The sequence below is a fragment of the Tiliqua scincoides genome, chromosome 5 (assembly GCF_035046505.1).
Source record: "Tiliqua scincoides isolate rTilSci1 chromosome 5, rTilSci1.hap2, whole genome shotgun sequence".
NCBI lineage: Eukaryota > Metazoa > Chordata > Lepidosauria > Squamata > Scincidae > Tiliqua > Tiliqua scincoides.
In genome coordinates, this window is record NC_089825.1 from 122,068,758 (window position 1) to 122,083,985 (window position 15,228).

The window sequence follows — 15,228 nt, forward strand, 5'->3', positions numbered from 1 at the left end:
TCAACCCCCGGTATGCTGGAACGCAGGGAAAATCAAGAATTTCGCTGATCATAATCTGCAAATTAGCACTCCCTGATCCATCCTTCATTGTCAAAGACTGCATTCCCCCCCCCCACATGCACACACTCCAGTACCAGATGCAACCCCTCACTGCTTATTACCCTTTCCCACTTGCTCTTTGCTTTCCCCACCCCAGCCTCGAGACTGGGTTAATTCCCATTCGTGCCTCTACTGTGAAAAGGGAGTTTAAGGTTTGGTTCTCACGCTCATTAAATTCTCATCTATTTGGCTCTTTCGACCTGACTTCTAGATTGAAGCAAGTTGTTGAGATGTGTGTATGTGCGTGTTAGAGAGAGAGAGAGAGAGAGAGAGAGAGAGAGAGATTGTTACATGAATGATCACAGGACAAAGAACAGGTGGAGTGACAGTGTGCAACGTGGAGGGGGCATGGTATTTGTCTCCCTTCTTGTTACTGGGGGTGGCCACCCACAGGGACATCCCATTTTAAATTTAAGAGAGACTGAAGTCTCTTTTGACCTTCCCAATCTGTGTAGAAGGCACCATTCTAGCCTGCAACAACCAATTCTGAAGGCATGGAGAGTTCCTCTCCATAACCTTGGACCTGGAAAGTTCATCTCAACGTCATCAGGCTAACACAGGGCTAATATGCAGTGATCCTGGGGGTAGTCCACACATCCTATACAGATTGTGAACATCTGAAGGGGTCTTGACAGGTTTCGAAAACAGAGTGTAGTTGGATGTGATTCAAGCTCACAAGGGGCACTGCACGACCTTGAGATGCACATTAGAGACTATATGGACTGCACTGGGATAGTCAGAGCAGCTGCAGCTTTTATGAGTGAGTACGGCCCCTAGTGATGACCACCATCACCATACCATAAATCTTTATTGGCATTAAAACAATAAATAACAATACAGTAGCCAGTGCTTTTTTTGTAAAAAAAAAAAGGTGCAGGAACTCACGACTTGTTAATCTTTTATTTATTTATTTATTTATTTTTAAATTTATTTAAAATAAAATATTTTATTTTGTGTGTGTGTGTGTGTGTGTGTGTGTGTGTGTGATATGTGTATATAAATATATAAAATATTTTTTTAATTTAAAATAAATCTTTTATTTATTTATTTATTTATTCATTCATTCATTCATTCATTCATCTCATTTCTCTCTCTTTAAATCCCCATTCCCCAACTACTTAAGAACTAGAAAATGAGGGGAGATCTTCAAGAGAGAAGAACAAAAAGAGACGGACCACCTCTGGAGCACACACCAAGGATTATATCACGGCTTGTTGCATGTATTTGCAAATATGTAACAACCAAAAAAATTAATTAAAACTTTTAAAACATTTAATAAATATTGGTCAAAACAATTGATGAAGGCAAAATATAAAAAAATGATTACATTACATCACTCTACAGATTTGTTTGAACCCAAATCAATTGGCACACAGGGGAGAGGGGGCACAAAAGATGGGTTAATGAATTGATTAATAAACAAGTTATGGATCAAAAATCATGTGGTCACATACCCTCTATTGGCTCAAGACATTGAAACATGATTGGTGCAAAAAAAAAGAGAAATATGTGATCAGATAACAATGAATGCGCAATATAAGCACACAAGGGGGGAGCAGAAGAATAAACACAAAAGATGAATTGTAAAATAGATAAATTATATAATACCGGAATATAATCTATTTTACAACTCATCTTGAACCAATAGAGGGTGTGTGACCACATGATTTTTGATTCATAACTTCATAACTTGATCAATTCATTAACCCATCTTTTGTGGTTCCCCCCTTTCCCCTGTGTACTATGTCCCCATTCCCCATTATAATAATAGTGATTATTAAATATAGTCTAAAAAAACCAAAAATTAATAGACAACAATGATCTGACCTACTGCACAGAGGAATACATATTTCCTAAGTGTTGTTATAATGCAGCAAGGACACTTAAGCTTCCCCATTTATAGTTAAAAACCTAAATCTCCTGTTGATGACATTACAAAGCTACTAAATTATTAGTAATAATTTTTGCTTAATTAATTTAGATCAGCCAAGCCTTATATTAATAACTATAAAAATGAATGAATTACTTGCTTCTGAGTAGACCTGCATAGGCTTGGGCTGCAATCCCATCCACATTTTCCTGGGAGTAAGCCCCACTGAACACAAGGGGACTTACTTCTCAGTAGACCTGCATAGGCTTGGTCTGCAATCCCATCCACATTTTCCTGGGAGTAAGCCCCACTGAACACAAGGGGACTTACTTCTCAGTAGACCTGCATAGGCTTGGGCTGCAATCCCATCCACATTTTCCTGGGAGTAAGCCCCACTGAACACAAGGGGACTTACTTCTCAGTAGACATGCCTAGGCTGTCTCAGGTGCAGGGGCTGCACCAGCCAGCTTCCTTCCCCCCCTTCTCTGCCAAGCCAGTACCTGGGTGCTGCAACCCGTCTCCCTGGCTTGCTGTCCCACATCGTCCTCCTCCTCCTCCTCCTCCTCAGCACATGTCCCCACGCCCTCACCGGCTTGGTAGCTGAGCGTGGGGAAGCAGAGCGCGGGGAGAGGAAAGGCGGGCTGGGCTCAGGAGAGAGCTGAGTGCGGTGAGGCAGGGGCAGTGCTTTTTTTGTAAAAAAATAATAATAAAAGGTGCAGGAACCCACTTACAAGAACAAGTTTAAGATTAACAAGTGTAATCTTTTATTTATTTACCTCCCCACCTTAAAAAAAAAAAGAAGAAGAAAAAAAATTATTCCTTACGGGATTTTGAACCCCCAACCTCTGGCTCCACAGACCAGCACTTTAGTAACTGAGCCATTGGAAGTCTTAGGCTCAAAGTGTTTGGAACTAATACTTGAGGCGCTGATGGCCACCAGCTGGGCTCAGGACCTTATATATTAGTTCTGAACACTGGAACTCTAGGCTTTCCTATAGCCCAATGGAGAGAGTGCTGGGCTGTGGAGCACAAGGTTGGAGGTTCGAATCCCTCCTTAGCCAGCAGTGCTGGGTGGCGCAGGGAGGGAAAAAAGGTGGGGGCCAGGAGGAGGGTTGGAGGTTCGAATCCCTCCCTAGCCAGCAGTGCTGGGCAGCGCAGGGAGGGAAAAAAAGGTGGGGGCCAGGAGGAGGGGGGAAAAGGTGGGGGCCAGGAGGAGGGGGGGAAAAAGGTGCCGGAACGCCGTTCCGGTGCGTTCCATTACAGGGCCTTTGGTCAGGCCCTGACAGTAGCTATCACAGAATCTGCCTTGTCAAAAGGGAAAATCACAACAACAGACTGATAAGAATGGAAAGTATTAAGAAATAAGGGGGCAAAACAGGCTCAAGGTGGGGGTTTCAGTTTAATGACTGCAGAAAGAAATTCTGCTACTGCGTTGGTAGTGATGACCAAGTCCAGTGACCTGCTGGCTGGCAAGTGGGATACTATACAATACAGTAAACCATTTGGGAAGGACACAGAATTAAGTAGCTTCATAGAATCGCATGTCTTCAGCCATTTCAACAGTAACTGTTATCTGGGGAAAGAATTACATTTTCCCTTTCTGAAAAGAAGTGTTATTTTATTTTTTACTTATCTGGAAGCCCAAAAGGCAGGCCCAGATGCCAGATGTGATGACCACGCTGCGAAGGATTCCATCTGGAAGAGAAGGGTTCCACGAGCTGCCTGTAGAACAATTCTTGTAAAAACTCATTTGTACTCTACTATAGAGCTTTGCAAGCCGCCTTGGGCATTTGCTTTGGCATGGGAAAGGCAGGATTTAACTTTCTCAAAATAAATAGAATAAATATCTGAGCATTTATATACCAACTTTCCACCTCCCAAGAGGCCTTCAAGAAGCTCATCCAGTTAAAATCATAATATAAAACATTGTAAATTAAAAACAAAAAGGGGAAAAAACAATGCTTTGAATGATGGGAAAATGTGATACTCCAGAGCAGAAGCGCTGTCTTGAAGGAAGGCATCTAGATCACAGGTTCTCAACTGGTGGTATGCATACCACCAGTGATGTGCTGGGCGGTGCTGGGTGGTATGCACAGCACGCGCCACCCAGCAGTGAGACTGCAATGGGAGCTTCCAATGGTGATAGAAAGCTCAAGCTGGTGATTTTTGAGCACAAGGTAAAGCTTGCCCAACCGCCCTGAGCTTCATATTGACCTTAGAGGCTCCCATCACAGTCTTCTAACCCAGAAGTAACTGGCGATTATGTCATCACCAGTTACTTCAGGTAGTACCTGCAGGAACAGCACAGTGGAAAGTGGTACGTTTGGGGGAGAAATGCGGTTTTAGACTGCATGCAACAACAGAACAATTGCACATAAATTGTGCTAGAAATGTAGGGTCTTTGGTCAGGCCAAGAAATAAGAGCAAAGCAGGGTATTCTGAGGTCTTGGGAATATGGTGGATGCAGTAAGCAGGGATGCGAGGGCAGGGGGGGTGTTGTCATACTTTCTCCTTCTCTAATTGCCAGTGGCCCTATCACATCAATTATATGTTCCCTTCCAGGTGATGTATAGTTAGCTTTGGTTCCTGGCTCCTTCCCCCCAGAGATGCTTCAAATCCCATGGGGCTTTGCAGTTTTTCTTCCGCTTCTGCTGGGTCTTGCTTCCGATCCCCGTGATCCTTGCTACGATGCCAACCGACACCCGCACTACTGCCTTCCTGAGCTGTCAGAACTTGCATCGGGGCGTCAGGTGGACGCCTCCAGCACCTGCGGCAGCCCTCCTGGGCGACTCTGCAGCTTCCGAGAGTCAACAAACCTGGCCTCGAAATTCTGCCAGCGCTGTGAAGAAAATGCCTACTCGCCAAAATACCTCACTGATGCTGACGGTGCTGCCACTTGCTGGTGGTCCCAGCCTGGGGCCAATGCCACACTTACTTTGGCACTGGGGCGCAGAGTGGAGGTTCTCTACGTGGCGCTCAGGTTCTGCTCTCCGCGCCCAGAATCCCTGGCTATTTACAAGTCGATGGACTACGGCCGCACCTGGATGCCCTTTCAATTCTTCTCCACCCGCTGTCGGCGGCGTTACCGCATGCCACCAACCACCACCATCCTGAAGGCTATGGAACATGAGGCTGCTTGCATCGATGCTCAAACAGCCCACAAACCTCTGACTGGGGGACTGGTGGCTTTCATGCCACTAGCAGGCCGCCCTTCGGCCAGTATGTTTGAGTACAGCCCTGTGCTCCAGGACTGGGTGACGGCTACAGACCTAAGAGTGTCATTTGACCGCATGCACCCGACACGTACCTTGGGGTTGCGAAGGAAGGAGGCATCCTATGGGGTAGCTGAGCTGCAAGTTGGGGGCAGATGCAAATGCAACGGGCATGCCTCACGGTGCACGGCTGGAAAAGATGGAGGGCCTCCGCAATGCGATTGCCGGCACAACACAGCTGGGCCTGAATGTGACACCTGCAAGTCCTTCTACTGGGACAGGCCCTGGCAACGGGCAACACCCAAAGAGGCGCATGAGTGTGTGGGTGAGACTGAATGAGAAACGGAGCACACATGGCAGAGAATGAGAAAGGGTTCAAAGCAGGGCTGGGCCTAATTATCTGGTACTCATAATAAGCAGGGATGCATTTAAACCCAGGGCATGCTCTCCATTCTCCTGAGTCCAGGATTCTTCAAGTCCAGTCTTCCTGTGGGCCTCTACCCCCATCTCCACAATTTGACTTCAGATGGTAGATCCAGCCTTCCTCACATTATTCTTAGCTCTGTGAAAAATAAGCCCAGTAGCGTGGTGGTAAATTTTTAACAAGCAGCAGCTCATCCCCTCATTAAGACAATAACACGACACTCCCGAGTTTAAAGTTCTGCATTAGAGTGTTTTCTTTTCCCCTGTCACTTATTTCCACTTTCAAACTTATAGTACAGCAAGTCCTCACAAAACGTTGTTTCATTTCACACTATTTTGTTTTAAAATTGGTCAGCAGTTCTCAATCGTCTTAGGATACCCTGTGCTTCTCGGTCACGTCAGGCCCACAATCCACTTCCTTAGCTTTGTTGCACCCCAGAATGCCATGCGTAGCTTCCACAAGACATTTTGGGGTGCGATGCTTTGTGGCGTGATAGGAAAGCGCTCAGCAAGCCTGCCGCTTGAAAAGAGTGTTATTGAGCCCGCCCATGGGTAACATCGATTTTGCTATAAATCATTTCTCTTAAAGTTGCAGTTTAAGTGAGAACTAGCTGTATTTCGTTTAAAGGCCATTTAAAGACCTTTTATTCCAAAATCGTGGACTGAACTGCAATAGTTTTAAAACAAATGTATAAAAATTAAAAAAATATTCCAGATAAATATAAAAGATATAACTAAACACATCTGTGTTCATTAGGACTTTTGCTTATGTAAATTTGCACAGGTCTCTAGCCTTAAAGTAACACAAGCTATGTACTGTCTCTCAGACAGCCCTTAGGAAAGACTATATTAACATACACAGTACCTAAACTTCAACTTATGCCCCTAGGCAAATGTCTCAGCTTGCCTCCTGTTAAGCTTAATGCTTCTCAGCTAAGGCCTTTTAGTAAAAAGTGTTAAAGATTGTCACAGGATGTGGTGATGGCATCTGGCCTGGATGCCTTTAAAAGGGGATTGGACAAGTTTCTGGAGGAAAATCCACAATGGGTTACAAGCCATGATGTGTATGTGTAACCTCCTGATTTTAGAAATGGGCTATGTCAGATGCAAGGGAGGGCACCAGGATGCAGGTCTCTTGTTATCTGGTGTGCTCCCTGGGGCATTTGGTGGGCCACTGTGAGATACAGGAAGCTGGACTAGATGGGCCTATGGCCTGATCCAGTGGGGCTGTTCTTATGTTCTTAACTGAGCACTCCTGCTAAAGGAGAAGTTCTGGAGTCCTGCTCCTCCTTTGACTCCATGCCCTGTCCATTGTTAAGTTGCAGAAGAGGAAGTTAGGACATTTTCGGGGCTACAGAAACCCCAAATAAAAGTGAGGGTCTTGGACAAGCATCTACCCCAATAATAACAGAGCCAGGCCTGGCTGAATGAGAGGGTTGGGGCAGATGTTTAATCTGCAGAGGGGATAGTGGGTGGGGAGAGCCTTCGGTCAGGTTTTGGGGGGAAACTGGCAGTGCTGATAGACCCCCTTCCTGCGTCCTCAGCTTGTGACTGCAACCTCCACTCTCACCGCTGCCGATTCAGCATGGAACTCTTTGAACTCTCTGGGCGCCGAAGTGGCGGGATCTGCTTGAACTGCCGCCACCACACAGCCGGACGCCACTGCCAGTACTGCCTGCCAGGCTTCAAGCGGGACCTCAGTCGCCCCATCTCAAGCAGCAAGGCCTGTAAAGGTGAGTGAGGGCAACAAGGTGCTGCTACGGGCTGCACACCCATGGAATCTCTGCATCTTTCTGCCTTCCTTATCCCTGTCCTAAGGACAAGCAAAAAAAAAAAAAATTGGAAAGTTAGTACTCAATATTAGAAGGTTCCTGGCCTCCTAAATCTCCCACAGTGCTTCAGGAGTGGGAAGAAGCTGAGAGTTACACCGACAATAAATAAATTTAAGGGAAATTACATTAAATTGAGTAGTGACAAACATGGCAGTGAAAAATATCTGAGAAGCTCCAACCCCATTGCACTACCCAGCTCTTGCTTCTGGTTTCCTATTGAGCCATTACTCCATCACAATTCCAGTTTGCACTTTTTTCACTAATGTGGGAGCAGGTCCTCACTCCAGTTCCCAAGTTGACTTCATGGCTGCCAAGGAGGAACCTCAGGAAATGTAGTTCTTCGAGGACACTGAGACATCTCAAAGAGATCTAGCAATCTGTTATATTCTACTAGTGATGTGTGGCGAGGCCCCAGGCTGGAGAGGCTCAGTGAGCTAGAACTATGACATCAACGCCAAATTTGTAGGTCACTGAGCTTCCACATGTGCAATCACGATGGAGGCTGAACTTCCACTGCTGCAGCTAAGTCTGTATACAGGAGAGACTAGCGCTGAGGCAGGCAAGAGCTGAGCCTCCCCGGTTATCGCACAACCAGTCAGAAACTGGGTGGAACACATGCATAATATGATTCCCTGTGATTGGACACACACTCCACCCAGTTTCTGATTGGATGCGTGATCTCTGGTGGAGGCGGAGCCCTTGCCTGCTTCAGCGCTAGTCTCTCCCTGTATAGAGATTAGCTGCTGCAGCAAAAACTGCCTCCCCAGTGATTGCGCAACCACTCAGAAATTGGGTGAACTGTGTGTCCAAGCATAGAAAATCACACTGCGCAGTGCTCCAACCAGTTCTGAGCAGTTGCACGATCACAGGGGAGGCTCACTGCTGCGGCTCGGGTCTAGCAGAAGCTGAGCCTCCGCTGTGATCATGCAACCCCTCAGAAAGTGAGTGGAGTGCACTCGATCACAGGGGAGGCTGAGGCTTGGAGTAGGGATGGGTGAGGCTCTGCCTCCCCTGACTGCACATCTCTGTATTCTATCTATCATGAATAAATAGATATATATTCTTGCCTTGACATATAATGAATATATATAACATATATATGACATATATATAACTGCCTTGACATATAATGAATGTCAAGGCAGTTAACATGCGTCAACAACAGAATAAAAATAGTATCAGCAGGCATACGTTTGTTTATTTCTAAATCTAGGGCTTGAGATTTATAATCTAACCGCCCTCTGAGCTTGGAGGAAGAGATAGTATCGCCAGTTCCACCACATGTGACGCTGCAGTGGGGAAAGTTATAGGGCTGGAGTAACTGAGTGCGGGAAGTCCACATTCCTGAAGTACCTCTGGCTAGGGGTGGCCGGCGGAGGAGGGCTGCTCTGGTGAAAGTCACAACATCCCAACTCCTACTTTGTTTCCTCCTCAGCCTGCCAGTGTCACCCCATCGGAGCAGTTGGCGCCATTTGCAACCAGACCACAGGCCAGTGCCAGTGCAAGAACGGGGTCGCCGGCATGACCTGCAACCGCTGCGCTCAGGGTTACCAACAAAGCCGCAGTGCTCGCGCCCCCTGCATCCGTAAGCTTTGCCACTTACACAAACACTGCTCCGTGTCAACCTTTCAGATGTTGCTCCGGGTGGCTGCAGGAGATGTCCAAGGACTGCATAATGTGTGTGTCAGATTACTGTTAAAAGCAGAGCTGACTTGGTACCTCTGTCTCAATCAGGCTTTATTTTCTGCCCAGAGTCTTGGGACTATGACACTGGGTGACTCAGGCTTCAAACAGATGTCAGTAACTAAACAGCTTTATTAAGAGGGTTCTATAAAGCAATCTGGCTGACTGACCCAATCCAGGCCCACAGCAGGTTTTCCTAGACCAGTGCTTCTCAACATTTGTCCTCCACCAGACCACTTCACATAGTCCACCTATTCAGAGTACCACCAGAAGTAACTGGTGATGACATCATTGCCAGTTACTTCCAGGTTGGGAGGCCAGGTTGGACACAACAAATACCAGTAAGAGGCTCAAGGTGGACAAGAGGGCTTTTTCAAGCACAGAGAAGCATGCTTTGGAGCTCTGCCTGCTGAGCTGAGCTGAGCCTCCTACCTCTGTTTGTTGTGCCACGTTCCTGGTCAGGTGTCCAGGGGTCCCACGAATACCACTGGACACCATGTCAAGTACCACTGGTGGAACCCATACCACTGATTGAGAAACACTGCCCTAGACCAGGGGTGTCCAAAGTTTTTGGCTGGAGTGCCACATCATCTCTCTGACACTGTGTCGGGGGCCAGGGAATTAATTTACATTTAAAATTTGAATAAATTTGCATAAGTTTACATAAATGAATATATTAAAGATGAACTTTTGTGAATGAATGAAGGTCTTGCAATAGCTCGAGGCCTATAAAAGGCCTTGCACAAAGCAAGGCTGGCCTTTCCTTTTCTGTCTCTGCTGCATCACAGACATGAAACAGCAAGCAGTGGAGGGAGCCCTCATCCCACAGCTCATGCAAGAGGTCAAACAGTCGCCCTCACATTGAGAGCAGTTGCTTTGGGCCAGTGAGGGCCCCAACAAATCTCCAGAGAGCCAGAGGCTCATTGGAGACTAGGGGCTCCCTGAGGACCACACTGAGAAGCCTCCAGGGCCGCATGTGGCCCCAGGGCCGGGGTTTGGGCACTCCTGCCCAAGACCATAAAAAGAGAGGGAAATCTGAAAGTTGGGTTGCACTTAAGGGAACAGTGTATAGTTAATTCCCTGTGCCTGTCTGCATCTGCCTTTCAGTAGGAAGGAGCAGATATTTTTATTCAGTACAGCAGCTGCCATGGCCTTGCTATTCAGTATATTAAGGTCCACATATTCTCAGTAAGGTACTATACCCTATTCTATGAGAACCATCATAACCTGCCAGCCATTCTTTTCCCAATTTTGGTAAACCGCAAAGCCCTCCTCCTCATGTTTGCATCACTGGAATGCATCCTGGAAAGAGACACTTTTGGAAGTTCTGCCTCTCAAGAAGTCACGTTTGTTGAAACTGGAAATGATGCCATAGTTGTGGAAGCACATCTTTTCCCAACAAGACCCTGCTCATTCTGCTATATCGGGAAATAAAGTCATAGGCCTGACACTGAGCATAGTGTAAAAATTACATCAGTGCTATTAAAATTGATATGAAGCACACAAGATGGCCAAGCTGCAGGCAAAGGTGACATCATCCATGTCCATCCATCATTCCATGGTGACATCATCATCAGGGCCAGCTATAAGCCAGACATCATCATCAGGGCCATCGCACTAGGGTAATCTACTCTAGTCATGTATGCAATTTTATATTAAAATGCGCTTAGGTCCATATCCTAGCTGCCTCCCAGGCTAGGAAATGGCTGAGTGCTGCAAGTGGTCCACAAGTGTGCCACAGAAATTTGGGGGAAGGTCATTAATTACTAGGGCCAATGGGGGATGTGAGCCCCCACTGGTAGCATGGTGTGCCTTGTCAATTGTCAAAAAGCGTGATATTGTTAAGACACACTTTTAGTGCCTTGGCAGTGTGCCATGAGATGGAAAAAGGTTGAAAATTGCTGCATTAGGGCCACCTGGCCACTACACGGGGTAAGGGAACGTGAATTTCCCTGCCCCATTGGATGCATCGGTCACCATTTCCTCTGCAGCCGTGGTGCTAGGGAAACTTAGGACTAGGCTACCCATGCTAGAAAATGGAGTAGGGCTGAGGAGTTCAGTAGTTAGGAAGCAGATCTTCAGTCCCCTGCCCCTTCCCATGTGCCTACCAAAAGCAGCCTAACTTACACCAAAACAAATGCATTTATTCAGACCCAAGAATTTACCTCCAGAATTTTTGCTTAAAGCAGTAAAGGGTTTACTCTGTAACCTTCTCTCCCTCAGGGATCCAGGAGGTGATGACAACTACAGTGTCCTCCCCACAGGAGTGGAACACAGGTGAGAAAGGAAGGCCATTTTCTTTTTTGTCTTTTGAGGGAGAGGAAGAAGAAGAAGAGGAGCGGAGTTGGGCCTCAAACTGCTCTGAAATCCAGACTCTCAGCCCTGGCAGCCTTCTACAACTCACCTCAATACTGAATTTTGGAGAAAGGCTGCAGTTGCTCAGTGGTTAGGAGAAAGGCACTCTGTCCATCATCTCAGAGGCATTACTGGGCATCTTCCAAAGCTTAAGCCCAGGCTTTGAAAAGAGGCTCAAATGGGTGACAAGCTATTGACATAGTTAATCCTTATCCAGTGCAAATGAAAGGGAAGCAGATAAAAGATTTTTACTCTTGCCTATTATAAATAGAGTTTCCCAAGGGAAAAGCCAGGGGAAAGACACCCCCCACACCCACACACACCCCATTTATTTTCCATTTATTGCTAGATACTTTAGGTGAATAGGTCACTTTGGCACTGGACCAAAAACCAGAGGCTGTACCGTCACCTCAGCTCTATCCCTAGACCACCTTTGGGGCCCCCTTGTGTATTTTTAGATAAATAGCCCATTCAGGAATTATAACAGAGCAGGTGTAGGTAACAAATAACTCCCGTTACCTCCTTTTATTATTATTATTATTATTATTATTATTATTATTATTATTATTATTATTATTATTATTATTATTATTATTATTATTTTATTTTATTTTATTTTATTTTTTTTATTTTTAATAACAGTATTTATATACCGCTTTTCAACAAAAAGTTCACAAAGCGGTTACAGAAAAAAATCAAATAACTAATGGCTCCCTGTCCCAAAAGAGCTCACAATCTAAAAAGATGCAACATGAACAGCCCCCCCCCCAAAGCTGTACATGATTTGCTATGTGTGTTTGATTCTTCAACTTGCTTTGGCAGCCATACTGAATTACAAAGCAATAGTTAGAACTGATGATGAACGCTTTGATCTAGGAACACGTTAGCTCAGCACACACAAATCACGTTTTTTAAACATCACCCGTCAGCCATGTCTTGCTGTCTGCCATGCACAAGTCCATCATCACGAAGTTAAGGTGTGAATTGTGAATCAAGCTGTACAATGAATACTGCCACAGTATGATTATGATAACAGGGATTAGAAAAAGCCCCGTTATAATGGCAAAAAGTGGTGCTGATAATTGCTCTGTGCAGTCCCGTTCTCAGACACCTTGGGATTTGATTGGGCCATACTAATCATGGCCATGGAATCCCATGTGTTCACATGGCTAATCTGCCCTTATTGAAGTCCCAAACATGAGGTTTGGCCAGAGATGGGTTACAAGGAGAGGATGTCATAACTAATGTTGCTAGAGGTTTTACTTTCTGAGACTAAGGGAGGGTTGATTTCAGAGGACTGAACAAGAATTAACCCAGCCTAACCATGAATGTTTACCAGGTACTGAATGTCAGACTCACTGTAAGCCACCACGAGGACGTGTCCAGATGAACCTAAGAAACTACTGCAAGAAGGATTATGGTAATATTGACCTGCACTCTAATCCATAACACCCTACTCAAACTGTCTGCCCCCAACCCTACTTGGTAAAGTGGTGCTACCAAGAAAGTTGAATCAGAAATAATGTCATCACACAAAAACACAAGCCTACCAGGAAATTCTAACTTTAATGAAATTCTAACATTAGTAAATATCAAAGTCCTGAAATGAAGAAAAATATCATCATCATCATAGGAGAATACAGGTCCAGCCTATTTATACACGGATTTTTTATACACGGATTTGACTCAACGCGAATGGCCCCTGCAAATGAGAAGGAATGTGCTGATTCCTGGAGCAGAGAAAAATGCACCCCTTTAAAATCAGTTTAAAAAACTGAACAGTCCTTTAACAATAGCCTCCTTAATGAGAGAGAGAGAGAGAGGGCAGCTGGCTGATAGTCCATCAATCCTTCTTTCTCCAGGGGCCCCTCCCTTCCCCCTGAGCGCATGAAAGAAAGGTAATCATTTTGCATTGGTGAAGGGAGGGGTTGAGTGAAGCGCCTTTGTAAGCGCTTGGAGGAGGACTGATTGATGGATTGTCTTCTTAATGACTCTTATCTTACATCACAAAGGTCAGCAAGGCTGTTTTTAAATCACTGGAGCAAAGAAACTTTGTTTTTTAAATTGATTTGCTATAGTGCATTTTTTTTGCCATCCATGTGAGTGCTTGGAAGAATAATTAGTCTCAACCTGTACGAGGTGAAGGACATGGGTTAGTTCATTAGGAAGTGATCCTGTTGTTCCCCCCCACAAATACATATGTATCATAGCTGGAAGCACATGCTTTTTGGGAAGTCTTGATTTTTTTTTAAGGTATCCCACATGAGAAAATGGCATCATAGTCTTGAAAATGTAGATAGCTGATAGTGGAAGTGATTGTACAAAGAGTGTCATACTAGGCAGTCCTGGTTCTGGGGAATGAATTGTTTGCAAAGGAAGTGATATCATAGCTCCTGAATCTGAGCTATGTCATGTGGCAGATCATTTCCTGATTGCTCTCTCTCTCTCTCTCTCTCTCTCTCTCTCTCTCTCTCTTCTTTTTTATTTGCGTGGAATGTCAGTTCTCCGTGCACAGCTGTTGGCCATGGAGAAGTCAGGCACATGGTGGCAATTCACTGTCTCAGTCCTTACCGTCTACCGCCAGCGTCACGTGCCCATTCGGCGTGGTGAACAGCCACTCTGGGTGCCGGAGCAGGATTTGGCATGCCGATGCCTCCACATCCAAGTTGGCAAATCTTATCTGGTTATTGGCAACGATGAGGAGTCACCTGACCCGGCCCGGTTAATTCTTGACAAAAACAGCCTAGCCCTGCCTTGGAGGGATGCTTGGGCACACAAACTGCGCAGCTTCCAGCAGCAAAGCCGAAGAGGAAAATGTCGGATCATCTGAGCCTTAGTGGTGGTGTTGGGGGGGGGGGAGGAATCAGGTTGAGGAACAATGAACTGGGGAGGGAAGGGGCCAAAGATGTAACCAGCTGATTCAAACCACGTGGTACCTCTATGTTCTGAAAGCCCAATTTCCTGCTATAGGACATCAGGAAAATGGAGGTCCTAAAATGGAACTGATGGCAATTTTGATTGCTATTTTCCTTTCTTCTGAGTTCCCATCTCCTCAACCCCCCCAAAGGTCCTGTGTGGTGAGACTATTATTCCACTTTTACAGATTGAGGAGTTAAGGCTGAGCAAAAGGAATTGTGTCTTAGGCCTTGCCTGTGGAAAATATTTGGGTACAAGAAGACGGTCAAAACTGGCAGTGGGAGATGCAATGCAGACAGCTATGAAATGGCATGTGAAATGGCATGTGCAGGTTGCCAGCAGAACAGGCGGATGCCCTCACAGATTCCCTACCAGCCCAAGAGACCTTGAGGGGAACGGTGCAGCCTAAAAGTGTCTTTTGTCAGCCCTAACCCAGGATGCACTTGTTGGAATACACAAAATGACACGAAATATATTTTTCAAAACAACTACGTTGTTCCTGATAATGTGGAATGAGGGAGTGAGGGAGGGAAGAGGGAGGGAAACAAAGACTAGTGACTAGGTTTTGAGAAGTGTGTGCCGGACTTGGATTGGTGGCACAGAAATGCTTTCCAGCTAAGGCCACTCTTGGTCCGGTCTTGAGCTGGAAGCTATGAAGCCTGATCATAGAGAAGATAGCCTAGGTGTGAAATCCAGTTTCATAGGAGTCACTGAGGCTACATTTAAACTGCAAACCTCTATCTGGTTTATCTTTCATGGCTTTCTTCTACACAAGAAAGAACTGGGAGAAGGGTGGTGGAGACAGAGATCTTACAGAGTTTTTAAGAAGAAATCATGG

At 45.6% G+C, this 15,228-nt stretch overlaps 1 protein-coding gene across 1 annotated transcript; it reads left to right on the forward strand.

Annotated features, from left to right (window-relative positions):
• Positions 1-4,575: 4,575 nt before the first annotated feature.
• On the forward strand, positions 4,576-14,304 carry NTN5 (netrin 5). The gene is made up of 6 exons (XM_066630999.1): positions 4,576-5,506; positions 7,149-7,337; positions 8,872-9,021; positions 11,343-11,396; positions 12,814-12,894; positions 13,976-14,304. Exons 1-6 carry the CDS (start codon positions 4,576-4,578, stop codon positions 14,302-14,304), a joined length of 1,734 nt encoding a protein of 577 aa, XP_066487096.1.
• Positions 14,305-15,228: the final 924 nt, after the last annotated feature.

Bases quoted from the DNA above. Each gene is read 5' to 3' on its own strand.
- NTN5 (XM_066630999.1), top strand. From the start codon at position 4,576: ATGCTTCAAATCCCATGGGGCTTTGCAGTTTTTCTTCCGCTTCTGCTG. The intron at 7,338-8,871 runs GTGAGTGAGGGC...TTTCCTCCTCAG, and splicing joins AAGCAGCAAGGCCTGTAAAG to CCTGCCAGTGTCACCCCATC. The intron at 11,397-12,813 runs GTGAGAAAGGAA...AATGTTTACCAG, and splicing joins CCCACAGGAGTGGAACACAG to GTACTGAATGTCAGACTCAC.